Raw genomic sequence first — 27,061 nt, forward strand, 5'->3', positions numbered from 1 at the left:
TTCTGATATGTCACAGGCTTGTTGGTTCATTATTTTGGTTTTAATAATCTCATCGGATTGTGACTGTAAACGTTTCATTTTGGTCTCGCTAGAAGGGTCTGGATTTTCAATAAACCGCAAGTAATCTCGAACCGGCGTTGATGACATCAGAAGTTGTTTGATGTTTTCTTCGCTTCGCTAAAACTGACTGCTTTTACCAGGCAACGGCTAAGCAATGTCACGATCGCTATTGATGCAATTTTTTATTCCATTAGTAGTCATAACAAATACATTCCCATTACCCATCCAAGCAGACTGGACACAGAAGTGACGACAAACTTCTTAAAGTCTCTAAAGTTCGTTCTTGTTAGTTTTTCATCGATCATTATCCCCGAATCTTTGAGGATACACTTAGATTCTATCAAATTCCAGCGGGTACGATTGCCTCCAGGTCTTCTGAGTCGACGAATGCCTTCGATATCCGAATAATAATTATTAACTTCAAGTTGGTCCTTGATAATATTAATGACGTGCTGCTGCCGACAATCTGTTGTTTCGTTTTATGTTTATAAAGGCCAAAATAACAAATACAATTTCTTCTACTTTATATTGTTTATATTCATTACTGACATTTTGAAAGATTTTTTTCTTAGATTAAGGTCTCATTAGATATTTTCTTTTTAGCAGTTTATTACTTCTGTTCTAAGAACATTATTTTCCTCTTGTAATGATTTCAATAGATTTTTTACTTCTTTCATTTCAAAACACAACGAGGAAATGGCATCATAATTAATATAATTCATTTCATTGTTTTTCCATTGAATTTTGATGCAGAGTCACAATAATCTACAAAAATGTCATCCATTGTCACCAAACGATTGAAAAGATTTGGATATTCATTGAACATGTTCACCAATACCTGATTGTATTGTTCTCTCCTTACTTTCTGCTGTGGAGTCAATAAATGGGGGACCAAAATTACTGATAATTTTTACATTCTCAAAGGCTCATGTAATGTTTTTTCAACTGAGCCATAGTATTAGTGATTTCATTAAGTGTAACTTGTCCGTCATCCATACACTTTTTTCTTTACTGTAATCATTTTCTATAATCATGACTGACAGTGGACGACCTTCTCTGTGAGTATCGACAATGGCTATGTGCCCAGATTTAAACCACTTGCACTAATGCGTCATATTTTGGGCAACTTTTGCCCTGCTGCCATTTCCTCATGAATGACTGTTAAGTTTTCCCCTAGAGATAAAGAAACTTGCAAGCTCTGCGTTGAATTCAATTTACTCAATTTTTGCTTGCCAAAATAACATTGCGCCCACTATTGATGATTTAAAAATTGCTGTTACATCCATCGGGTTCTGAGATCGGAATTTTTGACCTAAATATCGATACGGGAAATTTACTATTTTGATTAGAATAAACATGATTCCTCAACATGCTCATGCTTCTTTTATATTAGTTCATGCCAGCAACAATTATTAGAAAATAAAACATAAACAGCTATAAAAATCACATATATTATTATAGCTTCGATATCAATGTATCGTATCGTGTTTGGAATCATTTTGTTTGCCTTGGCGGACTCTTTTAATGTTCAAGATGAAGGTGTTGAACGATAGATAAATCACAATAAGAAATCGAATGGAAGCTTCAATTTGATAAAGAAAAATAGGGAATGTAGACGTTTCGGGTTACCCCTTTATCCACAAACCACGGTGAATGAAATACTAAGACGAATGAGAGATGTGGGAATAGCGTTGCTGATCTTAACAACGCCAATCTCACACCTCTCATTGTTTTAGTGTTACATTCATCGTGTTTTGCTGATAAAGGGGAAACCCGAAATGTCCACATTATCTGTTTTCGTTCATCAGATTGGAGCGTCTATTCAACTTCATATTGTTATTTTATTCTTCGAGCTTCAAACAGCAATATTGTTAGTTTCATGAAAGATAGAGAGCGAATCATCAGACTAAATTTTAAAACTTCATGACCTCATTCAACAACATCGTAACTACAGATGTTTCACCTCCCCGTTGCTTTTGATTGGCTTGTAAAAAGTCTATCATTCTCCTGTTATTATGGATGCTATTTATTAATCGGTTAATCCCTAAATTTGGGGGCAAAAGTTATGTGGAACAACAAAACTAGCAGAGGACAGACTAAAATCTATCATGAAATAGATCAAAATAAAAGAAACATAACTTCTAGCACAATGTATTTACTCGTTGTGTTTCATGTCGTTCAATATAGTGTCTTTTAATTGTTTACGATTATAAAAGAACGTTCCAAATGACGATATTTCCTATCTTCTTTTAATGCTCCTGGGTTGTCTTGAAATTTGGAGTAAATAATTGATTGATTTAATTTTAAAGAAAAGCTGTTTTTATTCTATCAGACATTTTAGATATTATGCATGTGTTTTCGAATGAAAATTTTGATTTTTTAAAGTAATATTTTTCGTCAATTCTAAAGCACGAGATTCAAAATTTCAAGAGGAAAAGCTATTGATAGAATTTTTAAAAATTGCCTCATTAAATTGAAAAAAAGGCTTTGACAAGGTTTGAAAGACATTTGTTGAAATCTGTAGAAACATAGAAAGTGATTTTGAAAATTGTGTGTTATTGTGCGTTCCTGATTTAAATCCCTTTAAAATGTGCTCAAAATTCAATACAGCATCTCTTCTTTTTCGTTGTCGAGTGAAAATTTTATTGAATGATCTACGAAGACTGGAGAATTTACACAATAGCTCTGTATGAATAAGTAATAATATAGCACATGTCTACTTTATAAGTCATTCCTCTTTAAACCTTTGAATTACTCATCAAGCCTGCCATAAGGGAGATATTTCTATGTACCTATTACAGTACAAGTCGCTTGTAATACAGACAGTAATACTGTCTTCGTCACACATTCGATGACTGACCACACTCAGTGGTCACAACTAAGTTTTTGAGTGATATGAGTGAGTAATGTGTCATTCTCGAAGATTTAACGTTTATAAAAGGTACAGTACAGTTTTGCTATCTTTGTCACTCATTCGATGACTGATCACACTCAATGTCTTTTGTTTTTATTACAAGATGAGACACGCGCTGCTATTATGACATTGTTTTGACCATTGACATACTACACTACACATAAATGCAAAAGAGGAGGTAATTGATTCAAAAATCTATTCATTTTTAGCTTTTTTCAAAACAATTTTTTTCTGTACCTCCTCCCCCCCCCCCCCCCCATCATTAAATGCAGCGATCACGGGACGAAATGGTAAGAAAAAGATACCGAGTTATCCATTAGGACTTCCTTACTTACTTATCCGAATCATAAACGTGTCAAGTGTCAAGTCTTGTGTTTTGTCGTATACTTTGGATGCAAGATATAATATTGTTTTGTTCCATTTTTGTTTTTGGTAGCTGGTGAAGATGATATTGTGACCCATGGCCTAAAAGCGGTATCACGTCGGAACAGACAGGATGGTGAAAATTGAATTTCTATCCAGTGATACTAAACAGAATATAAATAATGTGACCCAGCGCCTCAAAGCGGTATTACGTCAGGATAAACTGGGTCCTAAATATTGAGTATATTTCAACATATACGAAACTTGGGTTTAATTTCTATTCTTTACTATGGAGAATAAATATAATTCCTTACATTACAAGAGACCCAAAGTTTATATTTCGTATTATTTTAATTATAAATTTACTTTTACTGGTCTTAGTCATCCCGACATATTACCGTTTTGAGACGATGGGTCGATTACAAATTATGTAAAATTCCTGATCCATCATTCAACAGTGCATTAAAGATCGACTGGAAATGGCTTTCCATTCTTCCCAGTCTGTTGCATTTTCTCTTGTTCTCTTCTAGCCATGATCTTGGGCTATTTCCTCTTGGCCTCCTGCCCTCCACTTTTTCTTCAGCTTTAATTTTACAGATGTTTATAAATGCCGTTTAATGTGGCCAAGGTATTTCAATTTCCTGGTCTTTATAGATTAGCCCTTTCCTTACCAGCCATTTTCAGGATTTTCCCCAAAACTTCACACCCATTCAACACAAAAACAGACATTTCTTACTCAAACAGAAAAGCAACAAGCACATTCTATACATAATATTGTTCGGCAATATGAGCTCTATTACAGAATGCCACGTTTTTATTATAGCAAAAATAAATTAAATCTGGATGGGAAAATTGACGGTTGCATCGTAACAAATGTGACGATTTTCCAATAGATGGTAAGGAGAGGGTTCATGCCGAGCGCAGGTTCAGAATATTGCAGGCCGCTTCATTGGTCTTTTTTTGTTTCCATCTAATTCTTTCTACCTATCAGTCGATAACTCTACATTTCAAATGCAGCAAATCGCCTTTCTTTATATAGCGTCAATGTTTCTGAGCCGTAAATTGAGCTTTTGAGCGTTTATCTAGCGCAATATTCACTCAAAGCGCTTTAAAAGGTTTTCCTTGTCCATCACCACGTAACGTGTAGAACGAGACACGACGCCTGTTAGGCGATATTACATTTTTTTCTGACAGAGACAACGCTGTTAACTGCTAGGTATTCATTTTACACCTGAGTACGGTGAGAGAATATGAGTAAAGAGCCTTTTCCAAGGACTCAACTATGCGCCGAGCGAGGCTCGAACCCAGGACCTTCCGATCCGAAAGTGAGTGACATACCACAAGACCACATAGCCGTCCATTAGTGCATAATGTACAAAGCATTCCAGTATTCTGATTCTTTTTTATTGCTAAAATTTAAATTCACTTTTTGAAATGTTTGATTTCTTAAATATAAATTTACTTGTTTAATCTTTGATTACTTAAATTTAAATTCACTTTTTGACATCTTTGATCACTTTGATTTAAATCCACTTTTTGACATCTCTTATTACTTAGATGTAAATTTAATTTTTGACATTTTTGATTGCTTAAATTAAAAACAACTTTTTGACATCTTTGAGTACTGAGATTTAAATTCAATTTTTGACATCTTTGATTGCTTAAATTATAAACACTTTTTGACATTTGTTTATCACGACTAAATTCGTATTGTGGAAATGGATCTATTCTGTTATTTAGCCAGTTAACTGTCCTACTCTGGAAAGACGCGTATTTGAAAAGTTGGCCAGAAAACTTGTCCGTTAATTATCGATCGATTTAAATGGCCCTCACCTTGGCAAAATCTGTCGCGATATTTTGGAAAGATTATTTCTCGTGATTTTCTTTTACTTTGTTGTATTTTTTTCTATCTATTTTGTCTGGCACTGCATCGTAGATCATTTCTTAGATTAGTACCTAGAATCTAACGTTAAATTTGGCGTTTCTAGGACCATATCAAAATTGTTAGCAACCATAGCAAACTGTATTTACAATTACTGTATAATCTTAGGTAATTCTTTAACTGCACACGACAAAAGCATTCTATCTTTTTTTATATACGAATTTGTTTATATGATTAATTTTTTCATGATGCAGAGTGAAACAAAAGCAAGAAAAAAAAATTATTGTCTTTAGCAAAATCAATCTCTATTAATGAAAATATAATTTTTCAACAAGAGATTGTCAAACGACTGAAATGTCAGACGGACGCATGGAAATCCGTAAACATAAGAGATCAATAAGGAATTGAAATGAATAAAACGCGATCGTTAATGTATAAGTCATTATACAAAAAGGTAATATTGATTATAGTGGAGATATACACACAATAAGTGCATTTTGTTTGTCGGTGCTCTATTAATCTGCTTTAAAATTTGCATATATCCTGTAGGCTATATTTATGACATATGCATCGAGTCATTTGATTTTCCATAAAATGTCATAGGAAATGGACTTGTGAAACCCACTAAACTCGGTGATAAGCATTGAATTGAGTTAGGATAAAAATACGTAGCCATTTATTAACTTACAATGAGGAAATGTCAAAATTCAAAACATTGTAATGGTTGACAAAATTGAAGAAACTGATATAAATCGCTATGTCTTGCTTGGTTTTTGTTTTTATAAATTTTAAGTTCTTAATTTTTGTTTTATCGATTTCACTGAATCTTTTTAGATAAAGTATATTATAGTTAAACTCTTCCTTCATATGAATATAAATTGTGATTGTCTTGACTGGGAAAATAAAATATAATATTATTTTATTAACAACTAGCCTCACTTTGCACCATTTTAATTGGATTCAATAGTCTGATGTCACGTCCGCCCAGCGACGAGCAACTTGGTTCTAAACAAAGAAAATCGGTCTTTTTATTCTTCATGCTGGCTAGAACTTTTTCGCATGTCATGTGATCAGAATGTATAAAAGTCAAAATATAATCAGATTTATGTTTTTCTCCTCTGGATACACTGTTATGCTCATCGGACAAGTATTTCATAAGAGCGTCCACCATTGTTCCGATAGTTTAGAACCAGTTACTAAGTTACTATGCGTCATTATGAGGGAAGTGACGTCACGACTGTTGAAGCCTATTCTTATACGTATGTGACGGTAGAAAGAAGCGGCGCAGCTGGCAAATCAGGAACAGTAAGCGTGAAGAAAAAGGGTTCACTTCAATGAAATGCCAATTTTCTTTTATCAGCTCACCTCACCCTTTTCCTCATTTTTTCTATCATTGTCCATAATGGAGTTCCTAGAAACAGTAATCGATCCAAATGGAATCAAGCATTTATAACTGGTCGTATCATACAAAAAAAAAAGAAGCATAAAAAAGAGGATAAAAAGAAATACGTATGAGAAACAAAACAGGAAAAAGCGATAATTTGCTGCTTCGGGAGCTTTAACCAGTTTACTGCCGCACTCTGGAAAAACTCGTATTTAAACTTTGACCAGAAAACTTGTCCTTCAAATATCAAGCGATTTCAATGACCCTTCTCTTGACAAAAACTGTCAAACCTGGGACTTCTGCGAAATCTGATGAAAGCTTTAAATACAAGTTGTTTTTTTTCCAAAGTACGGCAGATGAATGGTTAAAGGCGTTATATTATCATCCAGCATTCTTGCTAAAACTAATTTAATTATTGTGTAAAACAAATATGGATAAAATAACAAGTGTCGTTGTTTTTTCCATAAGCCGCAACCACGGCCAGTAAGATATTAAAATACATCATAAAATCAATAATTAAATCCATTAAGTTGAAAATCTAATCGTTTAATCTGTTGATGACATATTGAATCTGTTTAATTTCAGATTGCCCATTTGAAACACTATTGTAAAGAGGCCCAACTGTACTGTGCTGCTAATGGAAAGCCTGGTAAGACTTCAGTTTTAATTCCCTAATGAGTTGTTTTTGTGGCGTGGGTGGTCCAGTTATTTTGTGTCTCAAAACAACTGCCAAGCGATGGGGATCATTATTATGACAAAAATGAAAATGTTTGATGACGCCTCACGTCAAACCAAAGCTTGACGATGAGTAGACGCACGTTTTTCTTTATTCCCGCCAAAATCTCTGGTTAATGAAGTCACACACGCTCCTCTCCTCCGGCACAAAACTCAGTGGAAGTGTGAAACCAATCCTGAGGACAGGTAATATATAATGAATAGGTTACATATTGAATCAGAAGGTAGCATGAATATTATAGTAGCAGGATTAATAGGCAGCTTCTTATGAATAGGTGGCGTAAAAGAGCGAGGATGGATGACCTTTATTGACGATTGAGCTTTTTTTATATAGCGCAATATCCACTAAAAGTGATCAAAGCGCTTCACAAAGGGTCCCTAACCAACAGCAACGCGCAACATGTAGAACGAGACATGACGCCTGTTAGATGATACTACAATTTTTTAACGGCAAGGTACTCATTTTACGCCTGAGTACGGTGAGAGAATGTGAGTAAAGAGCCTTTTCCAAGGACTCAACTATGCGCCGAGCGAGGCTCGAACCCAGGATCTTCCGATCCGAAAGCTAGTGTTATACAATAAGACCACATACCCGCACAGACGACCAGAATATAAAAAAGCTCAATGACACAAAGTTTGTATCCAGACATCCGGAAGAATAGATTTCAACTTCCAATGAGATAGGAGGCAGTTTTGACATCACACTTAATGTTTCTAAAAAAAAATAAAAAATTAAAAAAATAAAAATTCCCTTTATTCATCCCGTAGGGGATATTTGTCTCTAGGGTCTATTCCAAGGGAGGACTGGAATAACCCAGGCGTTAGCCGCAGTGCAGCTTCGCAAATTGAGCTAGGGCGAGGTGACTTGCTCAAGGCTACACAGCGCAGCGGCGAGTGCTCGAACTCGGTACCTTTCGGGCACGAAGCAAAGACCGTACCGCTGAGCCAAGAGCTGCCCTCTATTTGAAATCTCAAAGTTATTTGAATAAGTTGAGTTGAGTTCGTGTCACCGACAGCAGAAACTGATCTCTTCTTTTGTCAAATCATCTCTGGAACAGACTACTTCTACAATCAAACGTATATAGAAAACAAAAACATACAAACGATTCGGAAATTCAGGAATTGAAGCTTAGGAAATCAATGATTTATAGAAGATTTCAAAGAAAAAAATCGATAGTCAAAAAAACCTCTGTTATTAAAATTGATTTTAATGATTTTATACATCCACCCACACACATACACAAAAACAAATCCCAACCCAGCGATACATAAACATACTCTCTCTGCTCTCTCAAGCACACACACACAAACACGCGCACAAACACACACACACACACACACACATACACACACATGCATAGACACAATAATAATGATAATAACAACAATCATAATAGTAATAATAATAATAATAATAATATAATAATAATAATAATAATAATAATAATTATTATTATTATTATTTTTAAATTATATTTAATTATTATTATTTATTATTATTATTATTATTATATATATATTATTATTTATTATTATTATATTTATTATTATTATTATTATTATTATTATTATTATTATAATCTATAGTAATAATAATAATAAATAATAATAATAATAATAATAATAATAATAATAATAATAATAATAATAATAATAATAATAATAATATAAAAGGTGCGGGGAAAAAAACAGAAAAAATTACGACGCTATTTTAGTAAAAATTAGAAACGAAAAAAAAATCGAAATTTTAAAGCAACAAGAACAAAACCTTGAGTTAATTAAATTGCTTTATTGGCACCCGATATTTCATTAGTATGCATTCCTGAAATGAAAAATACAGGAGAATTAAAATTGAACACGCATCAAATCTCATATAAGTAAAGCATGGTCTTTTAATTTAACACTATTTTTGTACATTGCTACCTTTTACAAAGAATTGAAGTCTGATACAAAATACTTTCCGCCAGGTATGCCAAAGATGGTTACCCAATCATTTCTATAAAAATACCGACATTATGATAAACCCACATTTTTCGGTATTCAAGCACGATTGATTTGCGTGTGAATAGGTAGCTTAGCAATTAAGCTATTGGAACCCCCCCCCCCCCCCCCCCCCCATCCCCAATAAGAAAGAATAAAGAAGATATACGGCAAAATATATCCTTGCTTTCTGTAGAATCTCGAGACGTATTCCTTAAAGCCGATGATTTCGGGCTGAGCAAACATTCGATTACAAAGCAGGGCCAAGCAAGACGGCTTTTAAATGTACCCAAAGTTGTTGAATTAGTCGATAAAGAAACAAAAAAGGCGTAAAGATATAACGAATTATCTTTGGTAAGAAGAGTGAATCCGGTGTTTTATAAAAATGTATTAAAAGATTTTTACTGTCATCAACACCATCATCATCATCATCATCATCATCATCATCATCATCATCATCATCATCATCGTCATCATCAGCAGCAGCAGCAGCAGCAGCAGCAGCAGCATTATTATTATTAAAGACACTGACAAAACATTCAGTGAAGCCAAGCGAAAAATGATCCTTTCTGACAGAAAAAAGGTGCCTATTTTTTTTTAAAGATAAAGACTTATTTTAGGAGCAAGCCCAATGAATTATAGAATTCGAAATGAAATAATACGTACACCAAAATTTAGTTTGCGTTGTTCTTGTAGTATGCTTAAGCTTTTATATATATTTTTTTATTTATTTTATTTTTAGTTACAGGCAGTCACAGGTCAACTATAATTTCATCAATATCACTTTTACAACAGAAGAACATAAAATGTATCATTTAGCACGGACTGATAACACATAGAAAAAATAACGTAACGCTTTTCAATGCGTCTGGTGATATTGTGTCGTCGCGTAAATTTATAATACTTTTACATCATTCCAAGTGTTGAAGGACGACTTTTAACGCTTCCGGTCAAAATTGTAAATAGTACGCGTTTTTTATCCCAATCAACGTTACTCGACACCCTAATAAATGAATCGTCGGACCGAATAGGCGGAGGTAAATTAACGATTTCTCATATTAAATCCCGGAGCGCAATCAATCAGTCACTATGAAAAGAAAAACGTTTTTTACTTTTGTCGCCTTAAATCATTCACTCGTTATCGACTTCGAAGATAGAATGAGAGATAGGGTTTGAGTAACAATTCCTAGTCAGTTTAAAAGTCAATCTTCAAATGCAATTATCAAAATATCAAGTACATAATTACTATGTTACCGTTCTGCATTAATGCCGGTGCTCTAGAAAACTAGATTTTTAACTTTGCCAAAAAACTGTCTTAATATTAGATTATTAAAATACCCTTGTCTTGTTTAAAACAGTTTCTTTGATCCAAAAATCAATGCAAATAATATCTGTTAAGTTGTTTTCTTTTAGATGCGTCGTGTCTATGTTTTACTCAAATGTTAATTTGTCTTAACGGCGTTGTGGATATTTTTATTTTGTAAAACTTTTAATTATTTTCTGTTATAACCACTTTCTGAACACGTCCATAAATTCCCAAACCATCTTGTATATGGTTGGATGGCAACTGCCATGCGAAAAAAGAGAAAAGGGTTGTGAATGAATTTTAAACATTAAAATTTTCAGGTTAAGCACAATCATAATATCTACAAATGAGGTATTCGCCGTTCTGAAACGATTTTATCCACATCATTACTTCAAAGGAGATTTCAATTACTTGACTAGTAGAATATTAAAAATACAAGCAAACGACTCGTGTAGGGTCCTTTACTTTTTTTTCTAAACATTCTGTCACATAGCTGTGTTTGGATAGCTGTGTACCGTCGACCTGGAAGGAAGCACTTTGGGACAAACTAGCGTTCTATAGTCATATGGTAGGGGGCACTGGTAACTGTCCATTTAAGGTTATAAATTCCCGTTTCTACATGTCAGACTGTTACAGATAGGATATTTTGATTTGGCACATCGACATAATAGAAGGGACTAGAGGAGATTAAGGCCATCGGTGGAATATTAATGAGGGATAGAGGAGAAAGAACCATCAATGTACACAGAGAACTGCCGTACTCTAGAAAAACGCGTATTTAACATTTTGGCCGGAGAACACGTTCTTCAAATATCAATCGATTACAATTAAACTCATCATGCTAAAATCGATCAAACCTGGGACTTTACGGAAGTCCCAGTTTGATTGTTGCTAGCAAGATGAAGGTCATTTTAATCGAGCAATACCTGAAGGACGACTTTTGACTTTTCCAGCCAAAATTGTAAATAGTACGCGTTTTTCCATACTACGACACCATAATAACTCGGACAATGCGGAGGTAATAAACGTTTTATTTAAATCCCGGAGACTATCTAATCAGACACGTAATGAAGATAAGAAAAACGTTTTTTTCTTTTGTACGCCTTAAATCATTTCACTCGTTATCGACTCGGAAGATAGAAATGGAGAGCAGAGGATTTGAGTAACAATTCAGTCAGACCTAATAAATCGCAGATGACAGGCGATTAGGATTGTGGTCTTTCTTTAAAATTGTCGTAATGGAGAATACCGTTTGCTGGTTTTTGAATATTTTCATTACAACAACGAGCCCATACAATATAGCTGTGACGAGTTACATCCTAAGTACGGTGTATGGCGTATAACTTTATCACTTATCACAAACACAATTAATTATAAAGTATTTATTTAGGTGGAAACAAAACAATTCGATCAACACATTGTTTGTTTGCATCCAATATAGATAACCCTACGATAAGTAACCGTTCATTTAACACTAAATAAACGATTCTAACACGCTTGCCTTTTTGAAATTGGATTCAATAGTCTGATGTCACGTCGCCCAGCAACGGCGGCCATCGTGGTTCTAAACAAAGAAAAGCTGTACTTTTTATTCTTCATGCTGGCTAGAACTTTTCATATGTCTTGTGATCAGAATGTGTAAAAGTCAAAACATGATCAGATTTATAATGGTTTTTTTTTCCTCTGGATACGCTTTTATGCTTGTCGGAGAAGTATTTCATAAGGGCGTCCGCCATTGTTCAGATAGTTTAGAGCCAGCTACTAATTTATCATGTGTCATTACGAGGGAAGTGACGTCATGACTGTTGAAGCGTATCCCGACGCGTTCCGAATCTCTACACGGGTTTGCCAGTGTGAGTTGGGGACCAGTTATAAAAGTGAAAGGTTACGCAGAGTTCTATGCGCTTTTGTTTTTTTTGTTTGTTTTTTTTTTTGTGGGCAGAACTTGAGAGATTTTATGCCATCAAAATCTTATTAATCCCCACCCAGATAGAGAAATAATCTTTAAGTGATAAAATCTACTCTTGGACGTTAGCTCGGGTGAAATGGCTTGCTCAAAGTCATAGAGCAGTGAGTGGACTCGAACCGCAGCATTCATTAGTTTATAGCCTAACACTAGGTCTTGTCTCTTGACGTCATTTACTACGGTACAGGTTAATACACCACTTCCTAGAAAGTTGTCGCTGATAGTGTTCAATCAAACAAATGGTTCAATTGGCTGAATTATTGAATACAACTCACAAAAAATGTTTTCTTTTGTGGTCGTGGACTTTTATTTTATTATATTTAGCGAGTGTCTGGCTGTTGGTTTTCAAGGGGCTACGCTCAAAGCTGGTGCCCTTTTTTATAAGGCGAAGATTAACGACTGAGCCACTGCCCTTTTTATTTGTTTGAGTAAACGTACAGTTAGTTAATTATTCCAAGACACGCCGTTCCTCAAACTCGCCTCATGATTCGATCTGTCCATTTTATGATTAAGTAATGTGTGTGGGAAGGAGTTACTCATTACAGAAGTAAGAGCGAGAGAGAGAGAGAGAGAGAGAGAGAGAGAGAGAGAGAGAGAGAGAGAGAGGAGAGAGATAGAGAGAGAGAGATAGATCGTAATTGTGATTGGTTGTGGATAGGTGAGGGACGGGAAGGCAATAGTTATAGAAAATAGAGAAATATTGATCTCGAACAAAAATAATCAAAGCCTACGTAAGATAAGACTCAACATCCTGCCATGAGCAGTTTAAAAATAATCAAAATAGGTTTCTGAGATAAGGAAAAAGAAGAAAATTACATGTCAAAATGTCACAGGAACTCAAATGAAAGTTTAGAATGAATGATATTTCTGAATTATAATTGGGTATAATACTCGGTTGTATTAGGTACCCATCCAGTTCTACAAGTCCTGACATATCGGTTTAAATCACGTCCGTATCAGGCACCAAGCAAACTTTGAATCATTATCACATAAACAAATAAATTGTCATTTTATTTCATTCTCTCTTTTTTCTGTTAAAATTAGATATTTTGTGTAGATCGATATATCGATACAAAAATAACCTATGACAATATTTCAAACACTGGAAAAATGCCTTTTGCATTTTGGCCATTTTCATTTTTTTTTCTTCGAATAATTATGAATTAAGTTGACCCCGAATTTGTCAAAATATTCAAACTTGAGAATTTAAAAAAAGTTTTACCCTTTTATTAACAACACGATATTATTTAAAAAGAGCCCGGCCTACACCCGAGGCTATTTAGAATGATCAGGTTTTTAGAAATCTCAGGTTTGAGACTTTTATATATATATATATATATATATATATATATATATATATATATATATATATAATGTTTTCGGGACAAGGATGTTAAAGGACATAATTTTGTCACTGTACGTCTGTATTATTACTTACTCTGTAGTGCTTCAGGGGAAAATTGCCCATGGAGTCGGAATTTATCCCGGTTTACATAGCATGAAGCGAACAATAATTGCAAGGTTATCTTTTGAACAGATCTAACAGACCCAGCTACCTATCACTGCTGGGTAGACAGGGGAATCAGTAAAAAAATTGTTTTCTGTCGGATACGATTTTGGTCCCTTTGTGTGTAAAGCAAGTTTTCTACCAACTTAGCAATCGGGATCACCATGCCAGTATATTAATGTGACATTTCCCTCCATATTATAACAAAAATTAATTTCATATTCCAGTTTATTTCTCTTTCAACATCCTTTGTATCTTTGTTGAGAAATTAACGTGGACGTAACGTAGAGTGTTTTTGATGATGGACACAATCAAAACTCTGGACAATGTCGTGTATAACGTATTTAAGTAGGTTAAGCCCAAAAGCGGTTTATAAACCACAAAAAGGCATTTAACATTGCGTCATTAGTTCCAGACACCTATGAATAAATGGGTTGAAATTAATATTTTTGAGAAACAATCATATCACGATAGGTCACAAATCTTGGTCGATGCCTTTTGCAATTAATTACAGGACAGGCCATATTATAAGTCAGCTTTTATATCATAAAGTTAAGTCGTTTCCGTACGTTCGTTTGTATATAATTATTAATGTTTGAGTATTTTACCAAAACGCATACCATCAATAGACGCACATTCACGCACGATTCTCGTGGGTAAAGTGAGTAAAATGATTTAACGTAAAATATTATTTCCTACATTTGGCGATTGCAATCAAGTCAAGATTGACCAACCGTTTTAAATAACTCTTTATTCCAGAATAAGTACTATATTTCACAGAATAATGATAATATTAGAGAATAGCCGTTGTTTACTTACTTATAGCCTGAATCTGGGTCTTAAATTCAGACGTCATTATTAGGTGTTCAAGGAAACAGGGGATCCCATTGGTTAACCACCGAATACAACTCACGTTTTTATTTATCTTAATATGCGTTTCCTTTTAGTGTATTTTTACCTTAAAGTCACTGTAATTTTAAGCACTTTAATTCTTATTTTGTGTAGTTACAACAAAGCAATTGACGTGACTCAGCTCTTTGTTATTGTATTTAGCCATTTTTATGATTGATTCTAACTAAATTCTATCAATCAGATCATAAACCTTCAAGGTTACACATGATTTCTTGTGTCGGTACGTTATATTCGGCTGGCGGATGTTGTAAGCACTTTACCCAATCGTACAGTATCAATACAATTCAGATTCGCGTCATTCGGTCGTTGTGAAAATAGAGTTATGGTAAAACATGTTTAACATGACCGTTGGGTTTTTTTCTAAGTATTACAGACATATTCTGCCATTTACTAACCTGTGATTCATCTTTTCCAAACAGGGGCCCCAGGAGCTAAAGGAGACAGTGGAGTACCTGGTAATATCATAATGTAGACAGTTTGTTTCCTAGATGATCCCATTACTTTCAGGGATCAAACTTTTTTCACTAAAAATCATTCTAAAGGAAAACATCTTTTAGTCTGAGAATAACGAATACGAAGGGAACGAAACTAACTTTCTGACATTTTATAGTGATGGAAATTTGTTTCTCGAATTCAAATCGCGAAAGACACGTTATGCCATTTATTAATAATAAAAAAAGGAATTACACTCCGACATGTCAAACATTGAGGCTTTTATTCTTACTTGCAGTTCCTATATACATGAAATTTTGCAAGTAATTACTTGAATTATATGAAAGATGGTTTATGTGCTGCCATTTTATATTGAAGATATCTTACATCATAAAATGCTATGGACCGTGCAAGTCGCTTGATTATTTCTCAAGTAAAAGTTATCAGATTGTTTTATTTTTACCCTCGTAATCGTTAATAGAAAGATCTCAGTGTGAAAATTAATGAATTCCGTACCAGAATGTCGGTATAGTGATAATATGATTATCAACCTAATTTCATAGTTTTCGTCAAACATTTTATTGCCTTTATTTTAATAATATTTCTTAAAATACAGTTTTGTGGGTTAACTATATCAACCAAAAATACCTAACACAATTGTTTTAAAGAGCGCTTCTGATTAGCATCTTCACTTCTGAATATGGAATATCCAAGTAGACCCATTGATTTGTGTAGTTCAATGTCTTTTATGGACGAGTTGTATTTTAATCCATTATTATAACAGTCAATGTGATAATTATTTTATGAAGAATTCATGCAAATAACAGATAAATTATTGTTTTCTTGACATACCAATAGAAAATATATTTATTCCATCCATTTTTTACAGGTATCAAGGGAGAAAAAGGTAATGCTCATTTTATTTACTTTTTATAAATGGTATCGTTTTGTATGATTGACAATATTTTATCTATGTATTTCATAAATATCTTTTTATTCCCCTATTATCGGATTCCTCTGTAGCTAATTTCATTGGAGGCCCTAAAATATTATGTATTTATCAAGCGACAGTTCATGTCAAACATTTGATAACGATTTTCATCATAGTTTTTATCAGCTTAAAGACACAAACATTTGATTTTTGCAGTGGATCTCCAAATCCCAATCAAATGCCCTGATCTACGACATCTCCTTCACTAATTAAAACACCTTCTTAAATGAATTATGAGAATGGCGGATATTTTGCTGACATCACGAAGGAGAAGATTGCTTTATTTTAAAAAGTATTCAGAAACATATCAATTCTATAATATTCAAAGAAGTATAGATGCCATTTGCTAATTGATAATGAAAACCAAATATTATTTTTAAACTCCCTTATTTTCAAATGTCATTCAGGTGATAAAGGTGAGAAATGGGAGGATTCGGCAATTGCCCAGAACTTGGCCAGTGGACGAGGAATCCGTGGCCCACCAGGACCTCAAGGTTGGTTTTACATCAGAACAATATAGCTCTTTATTATTTTTGTTTTCTAGAACTATAAATAGTAAAAAGATAAATAGTGTTAGGCATTCCTAGGTCCTAGGTAATTCCGTGCTCAATTATCTTCACTTTGCTCCATTCAATAATTCACGTATGGATATCGATTTTATTCAATAATTCACGTATGGATATCGATTTTATTCAATAATTCACGTATGGATATCGATTTTATTCAATAATTCACGTATGGATATCGTTTTATTCAATAATTCACGTATGGATATCGATTTTATTCCATAATTCACGTATGGATATCGATTTTATTCAATAATTCACGTATGGATATCGATTTTATTCAATAATTCACGTATGGATATCGATTTTATTCAATAATTCACGTATGGATATCGATTTTATTCCATAATTCACGTATGGATATCGATTTTATTCAATAATTCACGTATGGATATCGATTTTATTCAATAATTCACGTATGGATATCGATTTTATTCAATAATTCACGTATGGATATCGATTTTATTCCAAACTGAAAATCGTATCTAGTGGTATGACACTCGCTTTTGGATCTGAAGGTCCTGGGTTCGAGTCAGCTCTGGGCGGGACATAGTTTATTTTTTGGAAAAAGCTCTTTACTCACGTTCTCTCAGTTAACAGGATTGTCTCTGTCACGTCTCGGCTTACATGTTATGTGTTGCCGTTGGCCATGGACTCCTTGTAAAGCGATTTGAGCACGTTTAGTGGATATTACGTTATAAAAAAATGTGTGTTTTGTCGGATGTTTTTTTTTACTCGAGTGTAAAATAAAACCTGATTGTAAAGCGCCTTGAGTACTTTAGTGGATATTGCGATATATCAAAGCTCAAGTTTTTTTGTTTTGTTTTTTTATTGTGTTGTTTTTTGTTTTGTTTTGTTTTTGTTTGTTTTTATGTTTTTCTTTTTTTTTTCTTTTTGGGGAACAGCGTTTCCTACTCTAAAAAATAGATTATGATAGCGCTTTTACATGCTGGATGAACGTTCAGTCCTACATGTTCAATAATATAGTTGGCACCTCCTGTGTAGTGTTTTAAAACATCAATTGAATTCTGCACTATTTAAAAAGCTCAGCTTTCTTGTAATCTGTCTACAGCAGTGATAGTTGCCTCCATCCATGCTCTGAACCCAATTTTCTGGCTTTCTCGCTCAAAAGTTTCCATTTTCTCGATACGTCTTCCGGGTTGTTGTTTCCCATGGGTTGTACATGCGACTTGTTGGAGTCTGTTGATTTTGTTGGGAACACGCTATTATTGTTATCCACCTCAATTTTTTCCCATGCCGCCATCTCGCTAACTGAAAGTTTAGGAAGAGGCAGAAGCTAAACAAATCGGTCATGAAGCATTCTTAAATGTTCTGTTTTATATTGTTTGATTATTCTGTTTATCAAAATTCGCTTCCAACCAATTGGTTAGTTCCGTGTCAGAATGTAAGCATGGCGAGACGGCACATCCGAGCTGGGTGACCAAATTGTATATAATAAGTCGTTGCCTCGCATGAGCATCGGAATTCTAGCACGCTCTTGTTTTAAACTTCTCCCTAGAGCACACTAGCATCCAGCAAGTACCGTATTATCGATATAAACAATAAATTGATAATTATGTCATATTGCCTCAATTTTGTTATTTTCAATAAGCCAGTGTTTTGTGACATTAATAGAAAGCATCAAGCATGACAACCAGACATTTCATCTGAGCAGATTTGTAAGTTTTGACCCAATGAGATTATACTGTTAAAACTGTTTTGTTTTGTTTTTCTTGAATTGAAGGACCGAAAGGTGACAGAGGTCCCCCTGGGTTACGAGGTCGACCAGGAGAGGATGGAATGCACGGATCACCAGGAGAACCTGGGAGAATGGGAATGGATGGAACTCAAGGTACCCTCACATAGCATCATATTGGGACGATTGGTCTCACGCATTATTTGTCAAAATAGCACTGTGAAAAAAGGTGTTTATTTTTGTCTCGAATTGACTGAACTGCTGTACGATAAGAGCATCAAGTATTGTCTCGTGGTCAAAAATCCCTTTATGAATATATATAAAATGTACAGATAAGATGAGTACAAATTGGCAAAGCACATTGGCTTGATGCATCGTTATAATTGTCAACATTTTGTCAAAACTACATAATGGAAAATAGCAACTGCCCATTTTCCAATTATAGTGTTTGTCGCCGATATGACCTAAAAGCGCTTTTAGTTTACCAATGTATAAATTCTAGAATTGTCGAGCGAAAATATTTTATTCAACTCTTTTATGTTGTGTTTATTATGTTGTCTCTTGCGCTCAATTCTTGCATCGATATCAATACTTTCTCCTAATCTTCATCCTACTCCCACTCCTCCTTCTTCTCTTCTCTCTCTCCTCCTTCCTCTCTCTCTTCTCTTCTTCTTCTCTCTCTTCCTCTTCTTTCTCTCTTCTTCTTCTTCTTCTCTTCTTCTTCTTCTTCTTTCTTCTTCTTCTTCTTCTTTCTTCTTTCTTCTTCTTCTTCTCTTCTCTTCTCTTCTCTTCTTTTCTTTTCTTCTTCTTCTTCTCTTTTCTTCTTCTCTTCTTCTTCTTCTTCTTCTTCTTTCTTTTTTCTCTCTTTTCTTCTTCTTCTTTCTTCTTCTCCTTTCATTATTATTATTATTATTATTATTATTATTATTATTATTATTATTATTATTATTATTATTATTATTATTATTATTATTATTATTATTATTATTATTATTATTATTATTATTATTATTATTATTTTTATTTTATTCTTCTTCTTCTTCTTCTTCTTCTTTCTTCTTCTTCTTCTTCTTCTTCTTCTTCTTCTTCTTCTTCTTCTTCTTCTTCTTCTTCTTCTTCCTTCTTCTCTCTTCTTCTTCTTCTTCTTTCTTTTTCTTCTTCTCTTCTTCTTCTTCTCTCTCTCTTCTTCTTCTTCTTCTTCTCTTCTTCTTTCTCTTCTTCTCTCTTCTTCTTCTTCTCTTCTTCTCCTCTTCTTCTCTTCTTCTCTTCTCTCTTTTTCTCTCTCTTCTTTCTTCTTCTCTCTTCTTCTCTCTTCTCTTCTCTTCTTCTTCTTCTTCTTTCCTTCTTCTCTTCTTCTTCTTCTTCTTCTTCTTCTTCTCTCTCTTCTCTCTTCTTCTCTCTTCTTTTCTTCTTATCTTCTTCTTTCTTTCTCTTCTTCTTCTTCTTCTTCTTCTTCTTTTCTCTTCTTCTTCTTCTTCTTCTTCTTCTTTTCTCTTCTTTTCTTCTTCTTCTTTCTTCTCTTCTTCTTCTCTTCCTTCTTCTCTTCTTCTTCTTCTCTTCTTTTTTTTTTTTTTTATCTCGCCTCTCTCTCTCCTCTCTCTCTCTCTCTCTCTCTCTCTCTCTCTCCCTCTCCCTCTCTCTCTCTCTCTCTCTCTGTATGTTTGTGTGTGTGTGTGTGTGTGTGTGTGTGTGTTCCCATCAACAAGAAAGGGATTACTTATTTCAAAAGATAAACAGTGCTTATATATCACAGTCTAGCCGGAATATTTTGTATTAGTTTTATACACACTGTATGTACTATATCACAGTCTAGCCGGAATATTTTGTATTAGTTTTATACACACTGTATGTACTATATCACAGTCTAGCCGGAATATTTTGTATTAGTTTTATACACACTGTATGTACTATATTACAGTCTAGCCGGAATATTTTGTATTAGTTTTATACACACTGTATGTACTATATCACAGTCTAGCCGGAATATTTGTATTAGTTTTATACACACTGTATTTACTATATTAACAGTCTAGCCGGAATATTTTGTATTAGTTTATACACACTGTAGACTATACACAGTCTAGCCGAATATTTTGTATTAGTTTATACACACTGTATGTACTATATACAGTCTAGCCGAATATTTTTATTAGTTTTATACACTGTATGTACATTATTACAGTCTAGCCGGAATACTTGTATAGTTTAATACACACTGTATGTACTATATTACAGTCTAGCCGGAATATTTTGTATTAGTTTTATACACACTGTATGTACTATATCACAGTCTAGCCGGAATATTTTGTATTAGTTTTATACACACTGTATGTACTATATCACAGTCTAGCCGGAATATTTTGTATTAGTTTTATACACACTGTATGTGCTACTTCTTATTTATCGATATTTAAAACAATAAATTTTATTAAATATCCAATGCTGCTTTACCTGGAATCTCAGGACCAAGAGGTGCCAAAGGCGAACCAGGAAAACGGGGTCTCTTGGGATTTCCTGGAATAAAGGGTCATCCAGGTTTGAAACGTGTTAAATGTTGTCATTTGTGGCTAGTTTTACTTTTTTTTGGTGGCGATCAGATCATTTATTTTTGTTCGTTATCAAAATTTAAGAAAACGATCTCTTTGACTGTTTCCAATACAAACGGAGCTGCGTTGGTCATTCTTTTTTCCGTATCTTTTATCCATTCTGCAAATTCTGTTATGCGTATGTCTAAACGCTTGCTGCTTGTAGAGAAGGATAGGGAAATTGGTTAGCTTATGAATTGAATAATGGAGCACTCATTTTGCATGATGACCACGGCCTTCGACTTAGATTAAAGGGTTAACCCTATAGCAACACTAAAATATATTAGAACTGTCTATTTTGCGATGATATTATTACATTCAGAAAAAGTGTGGAGCGGGCACTTGTATCAATAATGATGAGAAATATAGAAATATAGGGTATGGAGAAATACCAGATGAAAACAGAGAATAAAAAGAGCCAATTTGGGACCCAAGTGATACGGCACCATCCGCCTGATTGAGAGAGAGAGATAGAGAGAGAGAGAGAGAGAGAGAGAGAGAGAGAGAGAATCAGCGAGCTGTCGCACTAGCCACTGAGCCATCCAGCCACACAAAAATATTGCTTTCACACTTAGTTCCTATCGTGCGGACTCTCTTCTCTCAACTACTTATGGGATCAAGTCGAGGCTATTGATGTTATTATAACATACTAATCACTCTGAAGGAACTTATTTTGATAGCATTTACCCTTCGTCGACATCAGTCGAAATGGGAACCAATAGATTCCTCCCATGCCCAGGAATATAATACTCCATCTATAAGAATGAAAAGGGATATCTGGGCAGTTTGAAATGCTGTTGGCAGACACAGTCCTTATCATTTACAAAATGTTTCACTCATTCTTCATACATCATTTGCATTCTTTTCTTTTTAAGTTGATAATTCAGATGATTTAGAATGTTTTGCATGGCAAATTTTGGCTAATATCTGAAATTTCCCGCGCGACACACCCAAGAGTATTCCCATTTGTTTGTATAACAGTAACCGTCTAAAACTCCTCAATATGCGAGCCACGCTAGTTTGACATCCATTATCCAGTTACCCGCCGTTCGCAAGAAAAATCTCGTATTTAAAAATTTAGCCATAAAAAAACACGTCCTTCAAATATCGATTGATTTTAATGGCCCTCATCTTGGCAATAACTCTCAAACCTTGGGCTTCGCAAAAATACGTCCCATAATCATACGAATTTTTGGTACCAAAATAAGTCACATTATGATCCAATATGTAGCTTTTTCATTATTGGTCCTCCGAATGACTTGTTACATATTACATACACACTTCCAAGGAGTTCAGAACCGGAAGGGTCGGAGGTGTGACGTCACAACTTCTCTGTCCTATTGTGGCAACTGTTAAATTCCAAAACAATCTGTCAAGCAAACGATCCCTTTCATACTGAGATTAAATACACAGAATATTGCTTTGTCTAGCCAAAACATACCCACATACACACCAATATTTACAAAAGATAAACAATGGTTAAACGATCATGCCAAAGAGGATGACAGACAAGAATCAACTTTGAAAATGTTTCGAAATGAAGGTCATGGCCCAGACGTGACTGGAATAAGAACAGGCAAGTCTACAGAAAGCCCGATGTAAATTGTTGGCCAAGTATTGGAATCAATGAAGGCCTTAATAAGTATGTAGACTCACAGACTATACAGGTTGGGGAGTGAGGGGGGGGGGGGGGGGGTAGTAGCTGGGGTTTGCAATGGCTGGAGGTATTGTATTGAATGTGGGGGGTGGAGAAGTTAAGTTGGATTATTTGGATAGATGAAAAGACGAAAATGGAAAGGTTTAAACCACTATGTTGTTATTTGCCAGTCTGATATCCCAAAGTGTTATGGTCTCATTGATGAAATAAAAATACTCTCAAACTGACACATAAAATTGTCCATTTCAACAATTTTAAATCAAGCCCATAATTGATTGCGTTCGGTTATCATTCCTTCACATATGTTCACGTGGACAACTAAATTTATCTATTTACATTTTTGTTAAATTCTTGATCTGTCTAAAGTTCGAGAGTTTTGCTTACTAATACATGCTATATAACTAATAGATAGTTTCATTTTCACAGTAAATCTAGGTAAATATTTCTAATAAAAGATAATAATATCTAGATCAATCGAATCTAAATAGTAAAGGAATAGGTCTTACTTTATTCTTTGTGTCTATACGGTATTGTGGTATAATACTCACCTTTGGACCTGAAGACGCAGGCTTCAAGATATGCGACTGAAGGGCGTATAGTTAAGGCCTTTTAAAAGGCTCTTTACTCACCGTACTCAGGTGTAAAATGAGTACCTAGCCGTTAATAGCGTTGCCTCCATCGGAAAAAATGTGATATCGCCCAACAGTCATGTCTCGTCCTACATGTTAAATGTTGCTGTTGACGAGGTTTTCATTGTAACTCGTTTAATGCCCTTTATTGATGCTCAAGTTTTTAAACGGTTCTATGTCGGTATAAACCTGATGCTTAAATTTTAATTTCGAACTGAAATCATCATCATCATCATATCTTGTCCCGCCAGTGAGTCAGCCAGTCCCGGGCAGTCTGGTTGCATTCCCTCAGGTCAGCATTGGTGCAGTGAGGTCCCAGCGAGCATTCGGACAGGATGTGGTCCATGGTCTGTCTGGGGTGACCGCATGGGCATTCAGTGCCCGGTGAGATTTTCCATTTAAAGAGATTGGTGGCGGTGTTTCCCACCTTTGCTCTAGCTCTGTTCAACGCCAACCAGTCTTTTCGCTTGAGGTCTGTGCCTGCTGGGAGCTTTTCTGTTGGGGGCTGGAGGGCACCGTTTGCTGTCTTGTCCCATTCTACCCATTTGTCCAGGCGGAAGAATGCTGAGTGGTCTGGGTGAAGGCTCTCTATTGTGAGGAAGCTTTTCCTTGATTTGAGCCTGCTTTTGGGGCAATTGTGGTCATAAAGGGGGTGTCTCTGGTCCATTTCCTGTTTGTATTTTTGTATTTGGGCATGAGTTTCCCTCCGGATTGTGGTGGGGCTATTCCTGCTGCACGGTAGACCAGTGGTAATGGTGTTGCTCTCAGCTGGCCCGTTACGATCCGGCATTGTTGTTGAGCTCGAAGTCTAGCTTGGAGGCATGGCATGATCGGGCCCATACAGCTGAGCAGTACTCCGCAGTTGAGTAGCTGAGGGCCAATGCTGTGGTCCTTAGAGTTTTAGGGTCAGTTCCCCAGTTCATGTTTGCCAGCTTTCCAAGGAGGGCATTACGCGTGGACACTTTTGCCTTGGTCTTCCTCACGTGTTCTCTGAAGGACAGAGTCCGATCAAGCGTCACTCCTTGGTACACTGGGTGGTAGTTGTACTCTAATGTCTGGCCATTCCACTTGATGTTAAGTTTTTTGTGGGCTTGGTGGTTGTTGAGGTGAAATGCACACACTTGTGTTTTCCCTGGGTTGGCGTTCAGCGAGTTTTTAGTGTAGTACTTTGTAAGGGTGTCTAGGGCATTTGTCAGTCTGCTCTCGATTGGTTGGAAGGACACATCCTGTGTTGCGAGGCATAGGTCATCAGCATATATGAACTGAAATTATAATAATTGAGTAATGATTAATGTGTTTTTTAGAAGCATGAGTTTCATTTTAACCCATTAACTGCCGTACTCTGGAAAGGCACGTATTTATAAAGATGGCCAGAAAACTCGTCCTTCAAATATCGATCAATTTAAATGACTCTCATCTTGGCAAAATCTCTGAAACCTGGAATCTCGCGAGGTCCCAGCGTTGAGAGTTTTTGCCAAGATGAGTCATTTAAATCGATCGTATTTGAAGGACGAGTTTTCTGGCCAAATGATTTAATACGAATCTTTCCAGAGTACGGCAATGAGCTGGTAAAATGTCAAAATATTTGACTCTTCTAATTCGGAACATTTTGAGTTTAAGCTGAATGTTCTTCATCTACCTTTTCATTTTGGGTATAATACCACGTTGACAAAGTAGGTTTACATTTGAATGACATGTAAGTAGTGTCTGCTTTTTAATGGTAATTCGATAGTACAAAATACGACTTTAATCCATGCACAAATATTATGGCACCATTCGATTTTATTATTATAGAAAAATAATTCATTAATACTTTATCACTTTTTTTCTTTCCTGAAGGACCTGTCGGACCACGAGGACCCAAGGGTAAGAAAATAAGGTTTGGTGAAATGAAACATGTATTGTTTAGTAAATGGATAAATACATGACAAGATAGATAAATCAAATAGCAAGAGTATTTCTAGGGACCGAACCACTTGCCCTCACTTTCTTTTATTTAAATATTTATTTAATTGTTTTTGTTTGTTTTTTTGGCAGAAGGAAGATTTGTCAGGTTGTTTTATTTATTTCTTTGGTGTTGTTGGTTTGTTTGTTTTTTTTGGGGTTTTTTTCTTTTTTTTTTTTGGGGGGGGGGGGGTTAAATATTTTTTTATTTTTACAAAGGTCTAACTTTTATTTTTACCTTTTTTCAAAAATAATACTATACATAGGGCCCTGAGCACACACCTTTGAGTGGAAGAGTTGCTCTTTATAAATGCTTCATTTATCATTTATTATTATCACCACAGAAGTTGGAATCAAAATGCAAGTATGATGGCATTTTTGTTACCAACCCTATTTCTATTGTTTTATATAACATGTTTGCTGCTTATATGTTAATATTAAGAAAGTAACAGTTATGTATTTAAATTGAAAACAACCAATCAAATCTACGAGGATAGAAACGAATAAAGTGAGTAAATGCGAGACTTATACAAAACAATCGGATCAACACATCAAACGACTTTGTTTTGTGTTGTTTCCTTATATGGTATGAGGCACATTTACTCAATTTATTTTTCTTCCCGTTTCTTTTGTGTTGTTCCCTTATATATGAATAATATTTACTCGGGTTATCTTTCTCGCCATCATATTGGTCATTTGGGCACCTCTAGTTTTTGGTTTTACCAATCAAATCTCCCTGGCCCATTTTTAAAAAAATAAATATTACCTCCGATCTTAACCTTACAGCATTTCACAGTTTACACCAAATAAATGCTCTTAAAAATAATTGTATTCATTCATCAGTCCTATGGCTTGCCATGACTCACGAAACTAGTGTAATTGTTGACTGGTTCCAATCTCATTGGAAGTATAAAACCACTCTTCTGGTAGACTGAATACACACCTTGTGTAAATTATGATCTTCTGTTTCAGAGTTACGGCATCATATTTTCTAGTCTAAATATATGCTGTTCGTCATTAAAGATCATTCATCCTCGCTCTTCTACATCCTGTAAGCCTTAGAATCTGTCTATACACTCTGCTACTAAAATAGTTCTCCCACCTTATGATTCAAAATGCAATTTATTCATTATTAGTATCCGAAGGACTTGTTACATACACACTTCCGAGGATTTTGGAACCGGAAAAGTAGAGGGTGTGACGTCAAGACTTTTCTTTCCAACTGTGTCCTCCTCTCACAGCCACATGGGTAGTGTCGTACCATGTGTCCGATCCTTATCACCATTTCTATCTATTGTCTTCTGACACTTCTCTATGCTTTTCATTTTTTATTATTATTTACACGAGTGGCTGTTCCACTCATTTTTCCTAATGTATTCCCTTTGTACACTTTTTCAGCGCGTATGATAAGGGACTTGATAAACACTAAACCTTAAATCGTTTTATTGCTAAGCTTTCCATAAATATTGCTGTGACCGTGATGTGTAGCGTTTTGTCCAAAAATATTCAGGAAGAGAACAATTCAATATTTTATCAACATTGTCATTGTTAT

The 27,061-nt window shown here is 34.9% G+C and overlaps 1 protein-coding gene across 3 annotated transcripts in view; it reads left to right on the forward strand.

The window, feature by feature from the left end:
* LOC144966629 (uncharacterized) overlaps window positions 1-27,061 on the forward strand; it is a 111,662-nt gene that overhangs the window by 66,700 nt on the left and 17,901 nt on the right. For 2 of the 3 annotated variants that reach the window (XM_078903377.1, XM_078903380.1), the window contains exons 4-10: window positions 3,247-3,264; window positions 7,189-7,252; window positions 15,429-15,464; window positions 16,331-16,348; window positions 16,840-16,926; window positions 18,743-18,850; window positions 25,405-25,431. In XM_078903377.1, coding sequence (XP_078759503.1) covers window positions 3,247-3,264; window positions 7,189-7,252; window positions 15,429-15,464; window positions 16,331-16,348; window positions 16,840-16,926; window positions 18,743-18,850; window positions 25,405-25,431 — 358 coding nt within the window. The remainder of the gene's footprint in view (window positions 1-3,246; window positions 3,265-7,188; window positions 7,253-15,428; window positions 15,465-16,330; window positions 16,349-16,839; window positions 16,927-18,742; window positions 18,851-25,404; window positions 25,432-27,061) is intronic. The other variant, XM_078903378.1, reaches the window with a different exon arrangement.

Source organism: Berghia stephanieae, chromosome 2, assembly GCF_034508935.2.
Source record: "Berghia stephanieae isolate SIO BIC M18660-M18661 chromosome 2, UCSD_Bste_1.3, whole genome shotgun sequence".
Taxonomy (NCBI): domain Eukaryota; kingdom Metazoa; phylum Mollusca; class Gastropoda; order Nudibranchia; family Aeolidiidae; genus Berghia; species Berghia stephanieae.